The 16,138-nt window shown below is 38.9% G+C and overlaps 1 protein-coding gene across 1 annotated transcript in view; it reads right to left on the bottom strand.

Moving 5' to 3' along the window:
• Nucleotides 1-16,138, bottom strand: part of LOC150091500 (ATP-binding cassette sub-family C member 5-like) — a 177,500-nt gene that overhangs the window by 136,146 nt on the left and 25,216 nt on the right. The window contains exon 3 of the mRNA XM_090384200.1: nt 13,561-13,650. Within this exon, the coding sequence (XP_090240326.1) occupies nt 13,561-13,650 (90 nt within the window). The remainder of the gene's footprint in view (nt 1-13,560; nt 13,651-16,138) is intronic.

The raw sequence follows: 16,138 nt of genomic DNA, 5'->3' as shown, positions 1-16,138 counted from the left end.
CTATATATCATTGACAATACACCATGAGCTACTCTTGCAGCCCGTCTGCACTGCTCAGAGAACTTCATATCTGCCTGCACAACCACCCCCAGGTCCCTTTCATTCTCTACCACTGTCAGTGTAGTACCACAGAGTTGATACATTGCTCTGGGGTTGCTGTTTCCCATATGTAGTACTTTACATTTGTCAATGTTAAACTTCATTTGCCACTTCTCAGCCCATCTGCTCAACCTTTCCAGATACTGTTGCAGCAGCATAGTGTCAGTAGTGTCCTTGACAACACTGTCAACCTTCGTATAGTCTGCAAACTTGGACAATAAGCTTGATATATCATCATCAATATCATTTATAAATACAGAAAACAATAATGGACCCAAAATACTGAACCCTGAGGGACTCCACTAATAACATTAGTCCACGATGAGCAGTGTCCATTGATTACCACTCTCTGTCTTCTCCCCCTCAACCACCCCTTTATCTATAACAGCAATAATCTCCAATGCCACACTGCTCCAATTTGTGTAGCAGTCTTCCGTGTGCAACAGTATGAAAAGTCTTTCTAAGATCCAAGTATATAATATCAAAGTTATTCCCTGCATCCAGTTCTTTTTTGACTGCATCAGTATCCAATCAAACTGGTCAGGCAAGACTTCCCCTTAACAAAACCATGCTGTGTCCGAGCTATAACTGAAGTCTTGACTAGATAATCCTGCAGTGCTTCTTTAACCAGTGCCTTCATTAATTTTCAGGGAACAGAAGTTAAACTAACAGGTCTATAATTACTTGTGTCAGCCTTTGATCCTCCTTTGTGAATTGGGGTCACATTTGCACATCTCCAGTCCATAGGTACCTCCCCAGAGTCCAAGGAAGCACTCAGAATTATGGCTAAGGGTTTGCTTACTTCCTTTGCTGCCTCCTTTAATATAACTGGATAGATCCAATCCACCCCAGGTGCCTTTCTTGTGTTTATCTTCAACAATTTCTCCTCCACTTTACTCTCAGTTATTACAAGATTCTCTAGCTTACTGCCAGAGTTGAATACACCTCTGGCATTCCCCTCCCTGAATAACTCCTCATGTGTGAATGTCAATGGAAAATATTCATTTAGTTTGTTAGCTACCTGAGCAGGATCATCAACATAATTTACATAAGTAAAGAACTCTTTGTTGTTTATCTTTGCATCCCTTGCCAAAGATTTCTCGTAATCTGCCTTCGCCTGCCTAACCTCCTTTGTAACTTGGTTACAGATCAACTTGTATCTATCATAGGCTTCTGTGTCACGTGTTAATTTGTATGTATCCCATGCATTTTTCTTCTCTGCCATATGCCTCATTAGTTCATCTGACATCCATTTAGGCCTAAACCTTGAACAATATTTCTTAGTTGGTATGTAAAGCCTAGTAGCTTCCAAGATAAGTTCTTTGAATGCTTCCCATTTTGAATTTGCTGTTGGCAATATCATCAGTTGATCCCACTGTATAGAATTTAAATACTGTCTCAGTCCATTGTAGTCGCCTTTACGAAAGCAATACCCCTTCCCTTTACCCCTAATGGTAGTTACCTCTTTGAGTAACTCCCACTTCAGCACACTGTGATCACTGCCACCTAGTGGTTCATTTATCTGCAGATTCCTAATGCATGAAGAATCACTACTGATAATCAAATCAAGAGTATCACTCCCTCTAGTTGCCTCCCAAACATGCTGATGTAGAAAACAATCATCCAATAAATCCACAAAAGCCTTGCTAGTGTGTGAGTGACCAGCCTCCATCTAGTCAATATCTGGGAAATTAAAATCCCCTATTATAAGACTCTCTGATTTACTGGCCCACTCTATTTCCCTGTACAGTTTCTCGTTATACTCATCAGAGTCATTAGGCCTATAGCACACTCCTACTCTCAATTTTGATCTCCCAATGCTTATGTCACACCAAACTGACTCGACACTGCACTGTCCAGCGATGTCGACTGGCTTCACTTCCTTGGATTTTATGTATTTCTTAACTAATAGCATAACCCCTCCTCCCTTCCTATCCTGTCTATCCTTTCTGTAGACATTGTACTCCCCAAATTCCAGTTCTGCATTCCTTATATCTGTGTGACATCACGTCTCTGAAATCCCAACAATATCTGCCTTTGATGTTTTGAGCAATACCTCAAATTCATCGAATTTATTTACTAAACTCCTAGCATTGGTGTACACGCAAAAGTATACATGCACCTGTTCTTTTTCTTAGCTACCCTAACACAACCCATGTGTTTACTTGTACCCCAATGATTCCCAGCAGTCTCTGAAATATCCTGCATCTTATTTTCCAGGCTGCTGCTCATTCCAATAGAAGCAGTGCAAGAATCACTTTCACCTCTGCCAGAGGCAATCTGATTGAGGCCTTCAATGGATCGAGCAGGCTTAATGCTGATGGGATTCTTCCTCTTTCTCAGATTACAAACCTGAGGGGGCATAGATTAAAACTGTGGAAAGACAGTTGTAGAATAGATGTGTGGAAATTTGTCTTTAGCCAGTGGGTAGTTGATTGCTGGAACAAACGTCCATCTGTTGTTGTGGAAGTTGATAGCCTAAATAAATTCAAGGCAGAACTAGACAAACATTTGGAATGAATGGATCAGTGAAATGGGAAGGGTTTTTTTTGGCTGATGGTTATTGTCATTATTATTAGCCATATGGTGCAAGGAAGCCTGAGGCTTATGTTCAACCTGCCAAAAAAAAAAAAAAAAAAAAATTCCCAAGTTACCCTGAGAGAGAGAGAGAGAGAGAGAGAGAGAGAGAGAGAGAGAGAGAGAGATCACCAAGAAAGAAAAATGATGATATCCAGCTCAGGACCCTGGGTTTGCCAAGCCCATACTCACCATATGTGAGCCCCCTGGAGTATATAAACTTGCTTTCTTGCATCATGTGCCTCTACTAATGCTAAATGCTAATTTAAAAGAAACAAGCAAATGGTTGTATTCAAGCCAGAACATGAACAGAACTTTCTGGAAAAGTAAGGAAGACATGCCTAAAATTTATCAGCTTGCTTGGCCTGTTTAGGATTCCTTTTATCAGAAGACTGTAATTCAAATTTTTTTTTTCCTGGAATTCAGTCATTTGTTTTCTTTCAAAACTTTTGAATCACGAACTGGATTTGGACATCAGTTAGTGCCTTTCATTACTGATTGGGTGTTGTACTTTCCAATTTGGTAACTCTAAAAAGTGTTCATACAGTTTTTATCTCCCATTTCTAACCTCTTATTTAAATAGATTTTTCAAAGTTTACCATTGTTCTACCAGTCTAGTTGCACATTTAACCAAAGACAGCCAATGTGTACATACCTACTTCAATATCTTTTTCACTTCAGAGGTATGAATCAGTTGAAATTGTTTAAATCTTTCCTTTTAGCACTTCTAGATAGCAGTAAATTCTCGCCAAGTACAAGTATTCATCCACTTTCATGGGAAGGCATACAGCTTCCTTTTCAGCACACAAATTAGTAAGATGACAAGGACAGTCTATTACCACCAAGTGCTTGATCTCCTCTTTTGACATACTTGTTACTCCAGTTTTTAGGGCTACCATAACTGGCAATTATCTACACTAAGGGTCAAACAGTTTTTTTAAAGGAATCCAACATGCTTTCAGATTGTTCAGAAGATGTCCAATATTGTACCCTGTAGAGTAGCTCTTCAAATGCTGGCACTGAGAGCAAGATTTTTTTGATTTTATGATTTTTTAATTATAAAAGGTCATGATAACAGGATATAGCTAGGAATCACTTTGATTACTGTCATCTTCAGCAACTGAAATTGGCACATTTTTCTGAGCCATCACTATCGTGTCTTTCCCTATCTATTCAATTTCACTAACATTGCTTTGTTTGATCCTTGAAGCTATCACGGATATTCTCTCAGGTATGACAAGCTGGGTTTGCTGCTTGGGAGCCTAAAATGCTGATGGAACTGATATTCAAGGTTACACTTCAGTGAAGTGGACCAAAATTCAGTGAAGTCCGATTATTCTGCAATAACCAAATCTTCTGCTTGCACCTTCATGATGGCGGAACTGTTAGTAACCCTGGTATTAACCACCTGAAATACAGCACATAATATACTGGAAGCGACCAATGTAAACAGGGATTGAGGTGTAGTGTCCACACCACACAGAGAAATGCCACGCCTCTCTGATACCATGCAATACTAGGTGGTAGATGACTCTCATCAATAGCCACAATACCATCACTTTGCTTATTGGAGGCCTGAAGTTGTGATACTCATGTTCAGTCTCCAGAGAAAAGCTCCAGCAACCTCCATCTCTTTTATCATACATTATTATTGATATCTTTTGAGACTATGATGGGCATCATAGCAAGATCCAATCTTCCTTACCTTTTGAGGTTACGGCTTAAATTAGTGTTCATAGGCTAGCTGCTAGATAGCCTACTGAACGAAATCTATTGGTAACTTTCTAGGAGGCATCTAAATCAGCTAGTGTATAATCTTGCTGCCTCTACTGTCTCAGATAGAGGGAGTCATTGTCAAGGAGTCAAATACCTGTGTATGCCATATCCAAAAATTTCATTAATCATACATGTCCACCCCACCTTTTCTTACTATTGAACAGTCAAACTAATACAACAAACGTATCTGCGAATAGATCGAATCTTCCCAAACACTTAATCATTCATTTCACACAAATGCACATGGTCTCATTCCAATCTCAATGATGTCCATTTCAACTTAGAGTCTGCCAAACCCCATTGACACTGTTGCACATGGAAGACTACTGTACAAATTGGAGCAGTATTGTATTAAAGGTAAGTTGCTACAATGGATAAAAGGGTGGTTCAGTGGAAGAAGACAGAGAGTGGTAATCAATGGATGCTGCTCTTGGACTAATATTCCCAGGGTTCGGTGCTGGGCCTATTTTGTTTTATATATTTATCAATGATATTGATGAAGGTACCGTATTTCCCCATGTATAAGACGCACCCTTTTTCAAAAAATTTGGGGTCTAAAAACTGGGTGCGCCTTATACAGTGGTTGTAGATTTTTTTACTTGCATTTCCAGCTTTTACGCACTTGTTATCTTTGCGTTCATTGTTTCACACTTGTTACCGATATATTAGGTTAGGTTTTGCCACGTTCTGCCCAGAAATGGCTCAGAAAAGATTTTTGTACAGTGCTGAATTCAAGTTAAAAGTGATCCAGTTTGCAAAAGTGAATGGAAATCGTGCTGCTGAACGTAAGTTTGGTCCTCCTCCAACTGAGAAAACAATCCGAGACTGGCTACGAGAAGAAACCCTACCAAAAATGCCACGGCAGAAGAAGGCCATGAGAGGCAAGTCAGCAAAATGGCCTGATTTAGAGAGGGAATTGAAGATATGGATTGAAGAGCAAAGGGCAATTGGAATTCCTGTGTCCACAAAGATGGTTCAGTATGAGGCAAGAGGAATTGCTCATGAAAAAGAAGTTACTGATTTCAAAGGAGGACACAATTGGTGCTTCAGGTTCACAAAACGGAATGGACTAAGCATGCAATACATGCACCAGACTTGCCCAAAAGATGCCTGAAAGCTATGAGCAGAAGGTCCTTGAATTTCATCGTTTTGTCATTCAATGTCGGAAGACACATCAGTTTGAGTTGGGACAGATCGCAAATATGGACAAAGTCCCCCTTCAATTTGATGTCCCAAGTAACAGAACTGTTGATAAGAAGGGGGTGAAAACTGTTAACTGTGAAGACAAGTGAACACAAAAAGAGCCATTATACAGTTGTTCTAGCTTGTTGTGCTGATGGAACCAAGCTGCCTCCTATGCTGATTTTCAAACGCAAAACAATGCCAAAAGAAGACATTCCTCGAGGAGTGATTGTCCACGTTCATGACAAGGGTTGGATGGATCAGGATGGGATGAAGATCTGGTTTAAGAAAGTTTGGAGCAGGAGACCAGGTGGGCTCTTATGCAAACCTGCCCTATTGGTGCTTGATCAGTTCAGGGCACACATAACAAAAAATACAATGAAGATTGCTGCAGAGCAAAAAACAAAACTTGCCGTCATACCTTGACATCCCAGCTCCAACCACTTGATGTCAGCATTAACAAACCCTTCAAAGCTGCCATGAGAGATGAATGGAACCAATGGATGAAGTTTTCTGGGGACAATTTGACACCAGCAGGAAGAATGAAGAAACCAACTATTGGAGAAGTTTGTACCTGGGTGAAAAGATCCTGGGATAATATCAAGATTGAGATCGTTGTCAAGTAATTTAAGAAGTGTGGCATTTCAAATGCCATAGATGGAACTGAGGACGAGGCAATATATAAAGACAGTGATTCGTCATCAGACACAGATGATGACAAGCTAATGGATTGGAATTTTGACAGTGATGAGGAGTTGTATGAATTTTATGATGAATAAAACTTGAGTTCAATAACTTTATGTAATACATTTTTTTTTCAAATTTCGGGCCCAAAAATTAAGGTGCATCTTATACATAGGGAAATACGGTATATCAGGCTTAATGTCGAACTTTGCAGATAATACAAAGGTTGGCAGGGGAATTAATAACATGTAGTAAGAGTGTCCAAAACAGGAAGGTTATTGGCTAGTTCGAAAAGGGTTTCCTCACCTCTTTCATCTTCATTTGCCATCTCATTCTCGTTTGATCATTTTGAGAGCATAACACATTTTTCCAGGATTTAATGAGAGTAGATGTTTTAACATTGTTCCATGCTTCTGCCAACTAGCAAATAACATCCATATCTAAAGACACAACATGTTTCCGTTTTCCACTCAGTGCTTACACCAACTCTAACAACATAGATGAAACATGATAAATAAAAAAATTTGAAAATTAGAGAGTAAAATTTTTGAATCTTATAAATTTCTTTTAGAGGGTAAAATTTTTAAAATCTTTAAAATTGGAGAGTAAAATGCCATGAAATCAACCAATGTAAAAGATCAGCATGGCTCAACAGTCAACTGGTGTGAGTTCCCGCTCTGTACTGAACTATGTACTCTTGTCTTTGATGACCAGTATATATACAACTTTTGTATATATACAACGAGGCCTCTGTAGCCGAGTGGCCAGGAGCGGGAGTGCAGTAGCACACACTCTTTGAGTAGACCGGGGTTCAAGCCCCTGACTGCTGAATACAGTGATCTGCCAACCCGCACTGGACCAGCGTGGCAGATTATGGTCCATTTCCCTCAGCATGAATTGTTGAGGAGGCTTCCATCCTGCAGTGGGTTGATAATGGCTGCACTTTACTTTTTACTTTTATATACAACTTTTTGACAATTAATCTTGGACAATGCAGAACCTCAGTTAATCAGGACTCTACTATACAGGGTGATTCACTACCAGTGCGACAAACTTGCAGGAGGTGTAGGGGACACAAAGACAAATCGGAATCACATAGCATTGCAGGGTCCGAAATGCCTTCATCATGCGGTAGAGGACGTTGAACGGGAGGTCGCATGAACAGCGATCCCACTGGAAGTCAGTATTTGCGAACCGGTTCCCGAGGCAGTAGGATGGACAAGTATTCAAACGTTGAACTGGCCGACATGCACCTCGCGTATGGAGTTGCGGACTGTAATGGGCACGCCGCTCTGCGCTTGTACCAGGAACGTTTCCCGCACAGGCGTGCTCCTCATCATACGATTTTCGCACGTGTGCACAGAAGGTTACGTAAGACTGGTTGTTTCACGAGAGGTACCATGAATCGAGAGCGAACGACAAGGATGCCAGACAATGAGGAGAATGTCCTACATCTTGCAGAAGGCAATCCGAGTACGAGTACTCGAGCAATAGGCCAACGATTTGGTATTTTCCAATCCACTGTATGGAGGATACTGTCAACAAACCAAATGAGTTCATACCATCTCCAACGTGTCCAATCATTGGAGCCTGCGGATTATCCACTCTGGAGGACTTTTGCCACTTGGTTTCTTCAACAGAAACGGTTCGCAAATGCTGACTTCCAGCAGGATCGCTGTTCACGCGACCCCCCATTCAACGTCCTCTACCGCATGACGAAGGCATTTCGGACCCTGCAATGCTATGTGATTCCGATTCGTCTTTGTGCCTCCTACATCTCCTGCAACTGGTAGTGAATCACCCTGTATATGGCAAAGCAAGATATAAAATGCAAATTTTTAAGATGCTATGCTGTAAAATGGTGAATTTATTGGTCATGATACCATTCTTAATATTTCATATTTTTGATTATATAACATCGGTGTAAATACACCATAGTTGACCCATAAATTTAACTACATAAGTAGTGTAACTTATGTAGTTAAATCTGCCCAAATTCTTTAGATCCTGCCCAAATTCTTTAGATCCTGCCCAAATTCTTTAGATCCTGTTGCAGTAGCACACTGCAATTACTGTCATTAACAACCCTGCCAACCTCTGTATCATCTGCAAACTTTGACATTAAGCCTGATATACCTTCATCAATATCATTGATAAATATACAAAACAACAGTGGACCCAACACCGAACCCTGTGGGACTCCACTATTAACATTAGTCCAAGAAGAGCAGCACCCATTGTTTACCACCCTCTGTCTTCTCGCACTTAACCATCCTTTTATCCACTGTAGCAACTTACCTTTAATACCATTCTGCTCCAATTTGTACAATAGTCTTCCATGCGCAACAGTGTCAAAAGCTTTCCTGAAATCCAAATTTTTGATATCAAAATTATTTTTTGCATCCAGTTCCTTTGTAACCACATCATAATATCCTATCAAATTTGTCAGACAAGACTTTCCCTTAACAAACCCATGCTGTGTCTGAATTATTGCTGCAGTCTTGTCTAGATGATCCTGCAATGCATCTTTAACCAGCAACTCCATTATTTTACCCGGAACAGAAGTTAAACTAACTGGTCTGTAATTACTCGTGTCACCCTTCGATCCCCCTTTGTGAATTGGGGATACATTTGCACATCTCCAGTCCGTGGGAACCTCCCCTGAGTCCAAGGATGCTCTCATAATTATGGCTAAGGGTTTGCTTAGTTGCTTTGCCGCCTCCTTTAATATAACTGGATAGATCCCATCCACCCCAGGTGCTTTTCTTACGTTTAACTTCAACAGTTTCTCTTCCACTTTGCTCTCAGTTATTACAAAATCATTAAGTATCCTGCTACAATTTGATAACCTTCTGCCATTTTCAAACCTTAATAATTCCTCACGTGTGAATGTAGATGCAAAATACTCATTCAGTTTGTTTGCTATCTGAGCAGTATCATCAACAGTCGAACCATCGATGTCAAGTGGACCAATCAGATTCATCCCCTTCCTTTTAGAGTTTATATAAGTAAAGAAATCCTTGCTGTTTTTCTTAGCATCTTTTGCCAAGGATTTCTCGTAATCTGAATTCGCCTGCCGAACCTCGTTTGTGACCTGATTACAGACTAGCTTATATCTGCCATAGGCTTCTGAGTCGCTTGATAATTTATATGCATCCCATGCATATTTCTTCTCTGTTACGAGTCTCATTAGTTCATTTGACAACCATTTAGGCCTAAACCTTGAACAATAATTCTTAATAGGTATGAAACTTTTAGTAGCATCCACGATTAATTCCTTAAATGCTTCCCACTTAGAATTTACTGTTGGTAACATCGTCAGTTGATCCCACTGTACAGAATTTAAAAACTGTCGGAGACCACTGTACTCGCCTTTACAGAAGCAAAAACCCTTTCCTTTACCCCTGATGGTAATTAAATCTTTAAGTAAATCCCACGTCAGTACACTGTGATCACTGCCACCTAGTGGTTCTTTTATCTGCAAATTCCTAATACAGGTTAGGCAGGCGAAGGCAGATTATGAGAAATCTTTGGCAAGGGATGCAAAGAAAAACAGCAAAGAGTTCTTTACTTATGTAAACTCAAAAAGGAAGGAGATGAATCAGATTGGTCCACTTGATACCGATGGGTCAACTGTTGATGATCCTGCTCAGATAGCTAACAAACTAAATGAATATTTTGCATCGACATTCACACATGAGGAGTTATTCAGTGAGGGGAATGCCAGAGGTGTATTCAACTCTGGCAGTAAGCTAGAGAATCTTGTAATAACTGAGAGTAAAGTGGAGAAGAAATTGTTGAAGATAAACACAAAAAAAGCACCTGGGGTGGATGAGATCTATCCAGTTATATTAAAGGAGGCAGCAAATTAAGTAAGCAAACCCTTAGCCATAATTATGAGAGCTTTCTTGGACTCAGGGGAGGTACCCACAGACTGTTGATGTGCAAATGTAACCCCCAATTCACAAAGGAGGATCAAAGGCTGACACAAGTAATTACAGACCTGTGAGTTTAACTTCTGTTCAGGAAAATTAATGGAGGCAACTGGTTAAAGAAGCACTGCAGATCATCTAGACAAGACTTCAGTTATAGGTCGGACACAGCATGGTTTTGTTAAGGGGAAGTCTTGCCTGACCAATTTGATTGGATACTATGATGCAGTCACAAAAGAACTGAATGCAGGGAATAACTTTGATATTATATACTTGGATCTTACAAAGGATTTTGATACTATTGCACATGGAAGACTGTTGCACAAATTGGAGCAGTGTGGCATTGGAGGCAAATTGCTGCTATGGATAAAGGGGTGGTTGAGGGGGAGAAGACAGAGAGTGGTAATCAATGGACACTGCTCATCGTGAACTAATGTTATTAGTGGAGTCCCTCAGGGTTCAGTGTTGGGTCCATTATTGTTTTCTTTATTTATAAATGATATTGATGATGGTGTATCAAGCTTAATGTCCAAGTTTGCAGACAATATGAAGGTTGGCAGGGTTGTCAAGGACACTACTGACACTATGCTGCTGCAACAGGATCTGGAAAGGTTGAGCAGATGGGCTGAGAGGTGGCAAATGAAGTTTAACATTGTCAAATGTAAAGTACTACATATGGGAAACAGCAACCCCAGAGCAACGTATCAACTCTGTGGTACTACACTTACAGTGGTAGAGAATGAAAGGGACCTGGGAATGGTTGTGCAGGCAGATATGAAGTTCTCTGAGCAGTGCAGATGGGCTGCCAGAGTAGCTCATGGTGTATTGTCAATGATATATAGGAATTTTTCTAGCAGGGATAAGGAGGTGATTATTCCATTGTATAAGGTAATGGTCAGTCCACACCTAGAGTACTGTATACAGGTCTGGAGGCCTCATTTCAAGAAGTATGTAGAGCTGCTGGAACGAGTACAGAGAAGGGCAACAAGATTAGTGAATGGAACAAAGGGATGCTGTTATGAAGAAATTCTTAAGTTTTGCAAATTACAGTGTCTGAAGACTAGGCACCAGCGAGGTGATCTGATAGAGGTGTATAAAGCCTTGAATGGTTTGAGCATGCTCAATGCTGATGGGATTCTTCCTCTTGCTCAGAATAATCACCTGAGAGGGCATAAATTCAAATTGAGGAAAGACAGAAGTAGGATAGACGTGAGGAAATTTGCCTTTAGCCAGCGGGTGGTTGGTTGGTGGAATAGACTTCCATCCCTTGTTGTGGAAGTTGATAGCCTAAATAAGTTTAAGGCTGGACAGGTATTTCGAACGAACAGAGGGGTGAAGTGGAAGTGGTTTTTTTTTTTTGGCTGATGCTGCATAAGCTTGCTTTCTTGCATCAAATGCCTCTACTAATGCTACTCTCAATTTTGATCTCCCAATGCTTACGTCACACCAAACTGACTCAACACTGCTCTGTCCAGTGATGTCGACTGGCTTCACTTCCTTGGATTTTATACGTTTCTTAACTAATAGCATAACCCCTCCTATCCTCCATAACCCTTCCTATCCTTCCTGTACACATTGTACTTGGCAAATTCCAGTTCTACATTCCTCACATCTGTGACACCACGTTTCTGATATCTTAACAATATCTGCCTTTGATGTTTTGAGCAATACCTCAAATTCATCAAATTTTATTTACCAAACTCCTAGCATTTCCAGGCTGCTGCTCATTCCAATAGAAGCAGTGCATGAATCACTTTCATCTCTGCCAGTGGCTACTGTTAATCTATTATGCTTGTATTCTTCCCCAAGCTAGCAGTTTTCCGACCCACCTAACACTGCCTCGTAACATGGTAAGAATATACCCAGCTCCTTGTCATAACATGGCCTTGAAAATGCTCCCTGCATACATACTACTCACACTCCCTCCATTAACTATACGGTAAAGTAGAGGTAGCAAGATTATACACTAACTGATCCAGAAGCCTCCTAGAGAGTTACCAATAGGTTTGGTCCAGTGTATTAACTAGCGGCCGGCCTGCGAACACCATTTTAGACCTGTACCCTCAAAATGTAAGGAAGATTGGATCTCGCCATGATGTCCATCATAACCTCAAAAGTCATCAGTCATACTGCATGATGGAAGAGATGGGGAAGGGTTGACCAGAACTTAGCTCTGGAGACTAAACATGGGTTCCACCACTTCAAGCCTCCAATAAGCAAAGTGGTGGTATTGCGCCGGTTGATGAGAGTCATCTACCACCTAGTATTGTCTGGTAACACAGAGGGGCAGTACCAGGATTACTAAGTCCCATCATCATGAAGGTGCAAGCAGAGGATTTGGCCATCACAGACCATCCGGACTTTTCTGAAACTGGGTCCACTTGACTTGAGTGGTACCCGAATATCAGTTCCATCAGCATTTTAGTCTCCCAGGCAGCAAGTACAGCTTGTCTGGTATATCTGAGAGAATGCTTGTGACAACCTCAAGGTTTGCCATGCGACGGGCATATATTTTATTTAAGTTTATTATATGCAACATGTAGAGATTTGTCCTTTTCTGCTGCCACTGATGTTAGCTTTTCTACTATTTTTTCTTATTTATTTTTTTATTACTTTTACTTTTTACCCCTCTATTTAATTTTTGGATTATATATTTATATATATAAGATATGGATTAGAAATTTTAAAATTATTGTATTAACCAGTTGATTCTATTAAGTTTCATTGGTTATTGCCATCTTTAAATTTAATATTTGAATGCAGGTTTAGGTAAGGACATAATGTGCATTTGTTCTTTCTCCATTTATGAACTAACTATTTACCTGTTATGCACATGATGTTCTTTTTTATAATCATGTAGAATAATTGCATGTTTTTAAAATTTTGTAAATTACTCTTTTGTAGTAATTAGATCAGCAATCAATAGATTGCTTGTAGGTTTCCATTTGCTGCAAGAAGTTTGTTTTTCTTTTAACTGGTTCTTCAGCAAAGGTCTCAGAGAGCCATGGTTTTGCTTGTTTGGTTAATTCTGAATACTTCTAATAGCTGTTTGTTCTTACAGGAAGATTACAAATTTTTGCTCAGACACTATTTTAATACAGCCAGAATTATGTTTCTGTTAGATAACCTATTAAAAAACCAGTCCAACATTACTCATAAAATATATTTATATGTTATATTATATAATATATTTATTATATGGCAAATGCTTTGCTTCTATCAGTGCTAATGGTAAACAGAATTACAGGTGTAAATATTTTAACAAAATAGTGTTTAATGTAAACCAGGAAAATATGCAGAAAAACCATACTTCACAATATGCTGTGATTCTTTCCATAGATGTAAAGCGTGCCTGCAGTTCAGATTTCAATCTCATAATGTATGGAATAAAAGTGCAGACCTAGAAAACAAAAGAAACATTTTTACAGTTCCACAGTTAAAGATTTCCTTGGGTTTATAAGAATAACAAAGTATACTTCATTTCCTCTTTAGTAATTTCACAAGTGGATCAAAATTTTTGTTGAATTTATTTTGAAGCAGAAATGAACATGTTACTTAAAAAAAGTTCTTGAAATAAAAAAACAGAAGACAGTCAATGCACTCAAAAGTCAAATTAATAGAATATTCAAAGTAAAGTTTCATTTCATGTGAGAAGTGACTAGAACTGATGTGGCATAAGTGTTGGAGAACATGTTGACAAATGCTACCAAAAAAAAAGAAGATATTTAATACATACAAATTTAATTAAAGTTAAATAATAAGGGAATCACATGTTCTAACAACTTTCTGTGGGAACATAATTAAAAACTACTTACATAATGATCTATAACCACTTAAAAAAAAGACAAAAGCAATCACATTTGAAAAAAAGTATAGAGAAAGGCAAAAGTCATTATGGCTGAAAAGTTCCAGATAAAGAAGAAGGGAGTGTGTTCTGTGTGAGGAGTGGCTTCATTATACCATTTATATCTTTCTTTGTCCTTTTCTCAAATGTGACACCTTTTGTCTTTTTTTGTAATTAAAAACGAAACTAGTAAGTAAGTAGTATTTAATTATTTTCCCATCCTAAAATGCTCTGAGAAAGACCCACACGAAGGGATAAAAACATGTAGCCCTTCTCTTAATTTAATTAAATTTATATATGTTAAAGTTCTTTCTAGTTCAGCGAGGTGTTTTCATTCACTGCTCTACTATCCTATGTTATCAAAAATCATACCTTTCAACAATCTTATGACTGGAAAGAACTAAAATGAGATTGGGAGGGGGGTAAAGACCAAATGAGTATGATGAATATGATGACAATATATTTATATAAGTGGAAGAGTCAGGCAGATATCAATGTTCAATTGCAGAGGACTTCAAGTTTCCCGAAAACTTGTGAGTAGGTTGCTCACAAAGTAACAGGATATTTTTGGGTTGGTTACATGAATGCTTCTGATATGATGTTAGAAATGCTAAATGAGAAAACAATGTTCTTAGCTAAGTTTATACTATAGGACCAAATGACACAGAGTTTTCACATTAAGGAATCATACGAATAAAACATATGCATAGATGTACATGAAACTCCATATATTCATGAACCGCGAATGTAAGGAGATTCGAAATAGAATTAATATGAAGATAAAAAACAATAAAACAAGGGTATTGGGAAGCAGAACATGGTTTTTATGGAGCACAAAGAAAATTTTCGCAAATAATATGGAATCAAAGAAGAGAATTAAATAAATATTTTAAAATTATAAACACAATTCAGTTCCATGAATATGTGCTTATAATTATTTTATACTAACAGATAAATATAGTAATGCAAGATGTTAGTAAAAACATAAGAAATAATATACAGGGTGTCTCAAAAATACACGGCATAACTTCAGGAATGAGTTCCTCATATGTAGACAATAAAAATATTTTATATCAACATAGTTCCGGAAATGCTTGATTTCCGAGTTTTGAAGGTCTGTCTACGACACTTAACTGTTCACATCACCTTATAGTAATTGTTCAAAATGTCCACCTTCTGCCCAAATACAGGCCTCACATCGACGTCTCACTCACGAAGACGATGCCAAATTCCTGGCATGTTTCGTATTGTCTCACAACCTGCCACAATTCGATTGCAAAGTTTCCACATCAGCTGCCGGTGTCGAATACACCAATGACTTTAAATGGCCCACAAGAAGAAATCTAGTGGGTTTAAATCAGTGAGCGTGGAGATCAGGCAGTTGGCCCACCCCTCTACTTCAGGAGTCGTAGATCTTGGTCGTCCTCTGTTGGCAGCACGAGGTGTAAAGATCTCATGTTCACAAAGGCGGCGATGGATACCTTCAAACGTTTTCCTGTCTAGACATCTTCATTCTGAGAACTTTTCGTGGTACAAACGACGAGCCTCCAGAGCATTGCCGTCCGCCAAACCGTACATAAAGTGCATATCTGCTTGCTCCTGATTTGAGTATATGGTCGGAATGGAAAACTGCCAGATTCTGTCAGTACCTTTTGATGAAGGAAATCACCTGCGGGAGATAAGACATTCTGGTAAATAACTCGGGAACCAAGCATTTCGGGAACTATGTTGATATAAAATATTTTTATTGTCTACATATGAGGAATCCATTCCTGAAGTTTTGCCGTGTATTTTTGAGACACCCTGTATATATTATTTCTCTTTTAATTCTGTTGTTGAATTTGAATATTTTGAATTAAGAAACAATTTAATATTAAATGTAATATTTATTAGAAATTTCAAACAAATCTTTCAAACCAGCTCCTTTGCTAGCAAAAAAACTTATCCCGCCAGTGATATCACCAGTTTCGCTAAAGTGTTGATAAAGGAGTTTTGCTTTTTCACGAATGATGAGTGAACTTAACGGAATTTTATTTTGAGTTCG

The sequence above is a fragment of the Mastigoproctus giganteus genome, chromosome 1 (genome assembly GCF_048544385.1).
Source record: "Mastigoproctus giganteus isolate SK-2022 chromosome 1, ASM4854438v1, whole genome shotgun sequence".
NCBI lineage: Eukaryota > Metazoa > Arthropoda > Arachnida > Uropygi > Thelyphonidae > Mastigoproctus > Mastigoproctus giganteus.
The sequence above is the reverse complement of the archived record's forward strand: the minus strand, read 5'-3'. Positions and strand labels throughout refer to the sequence as shown.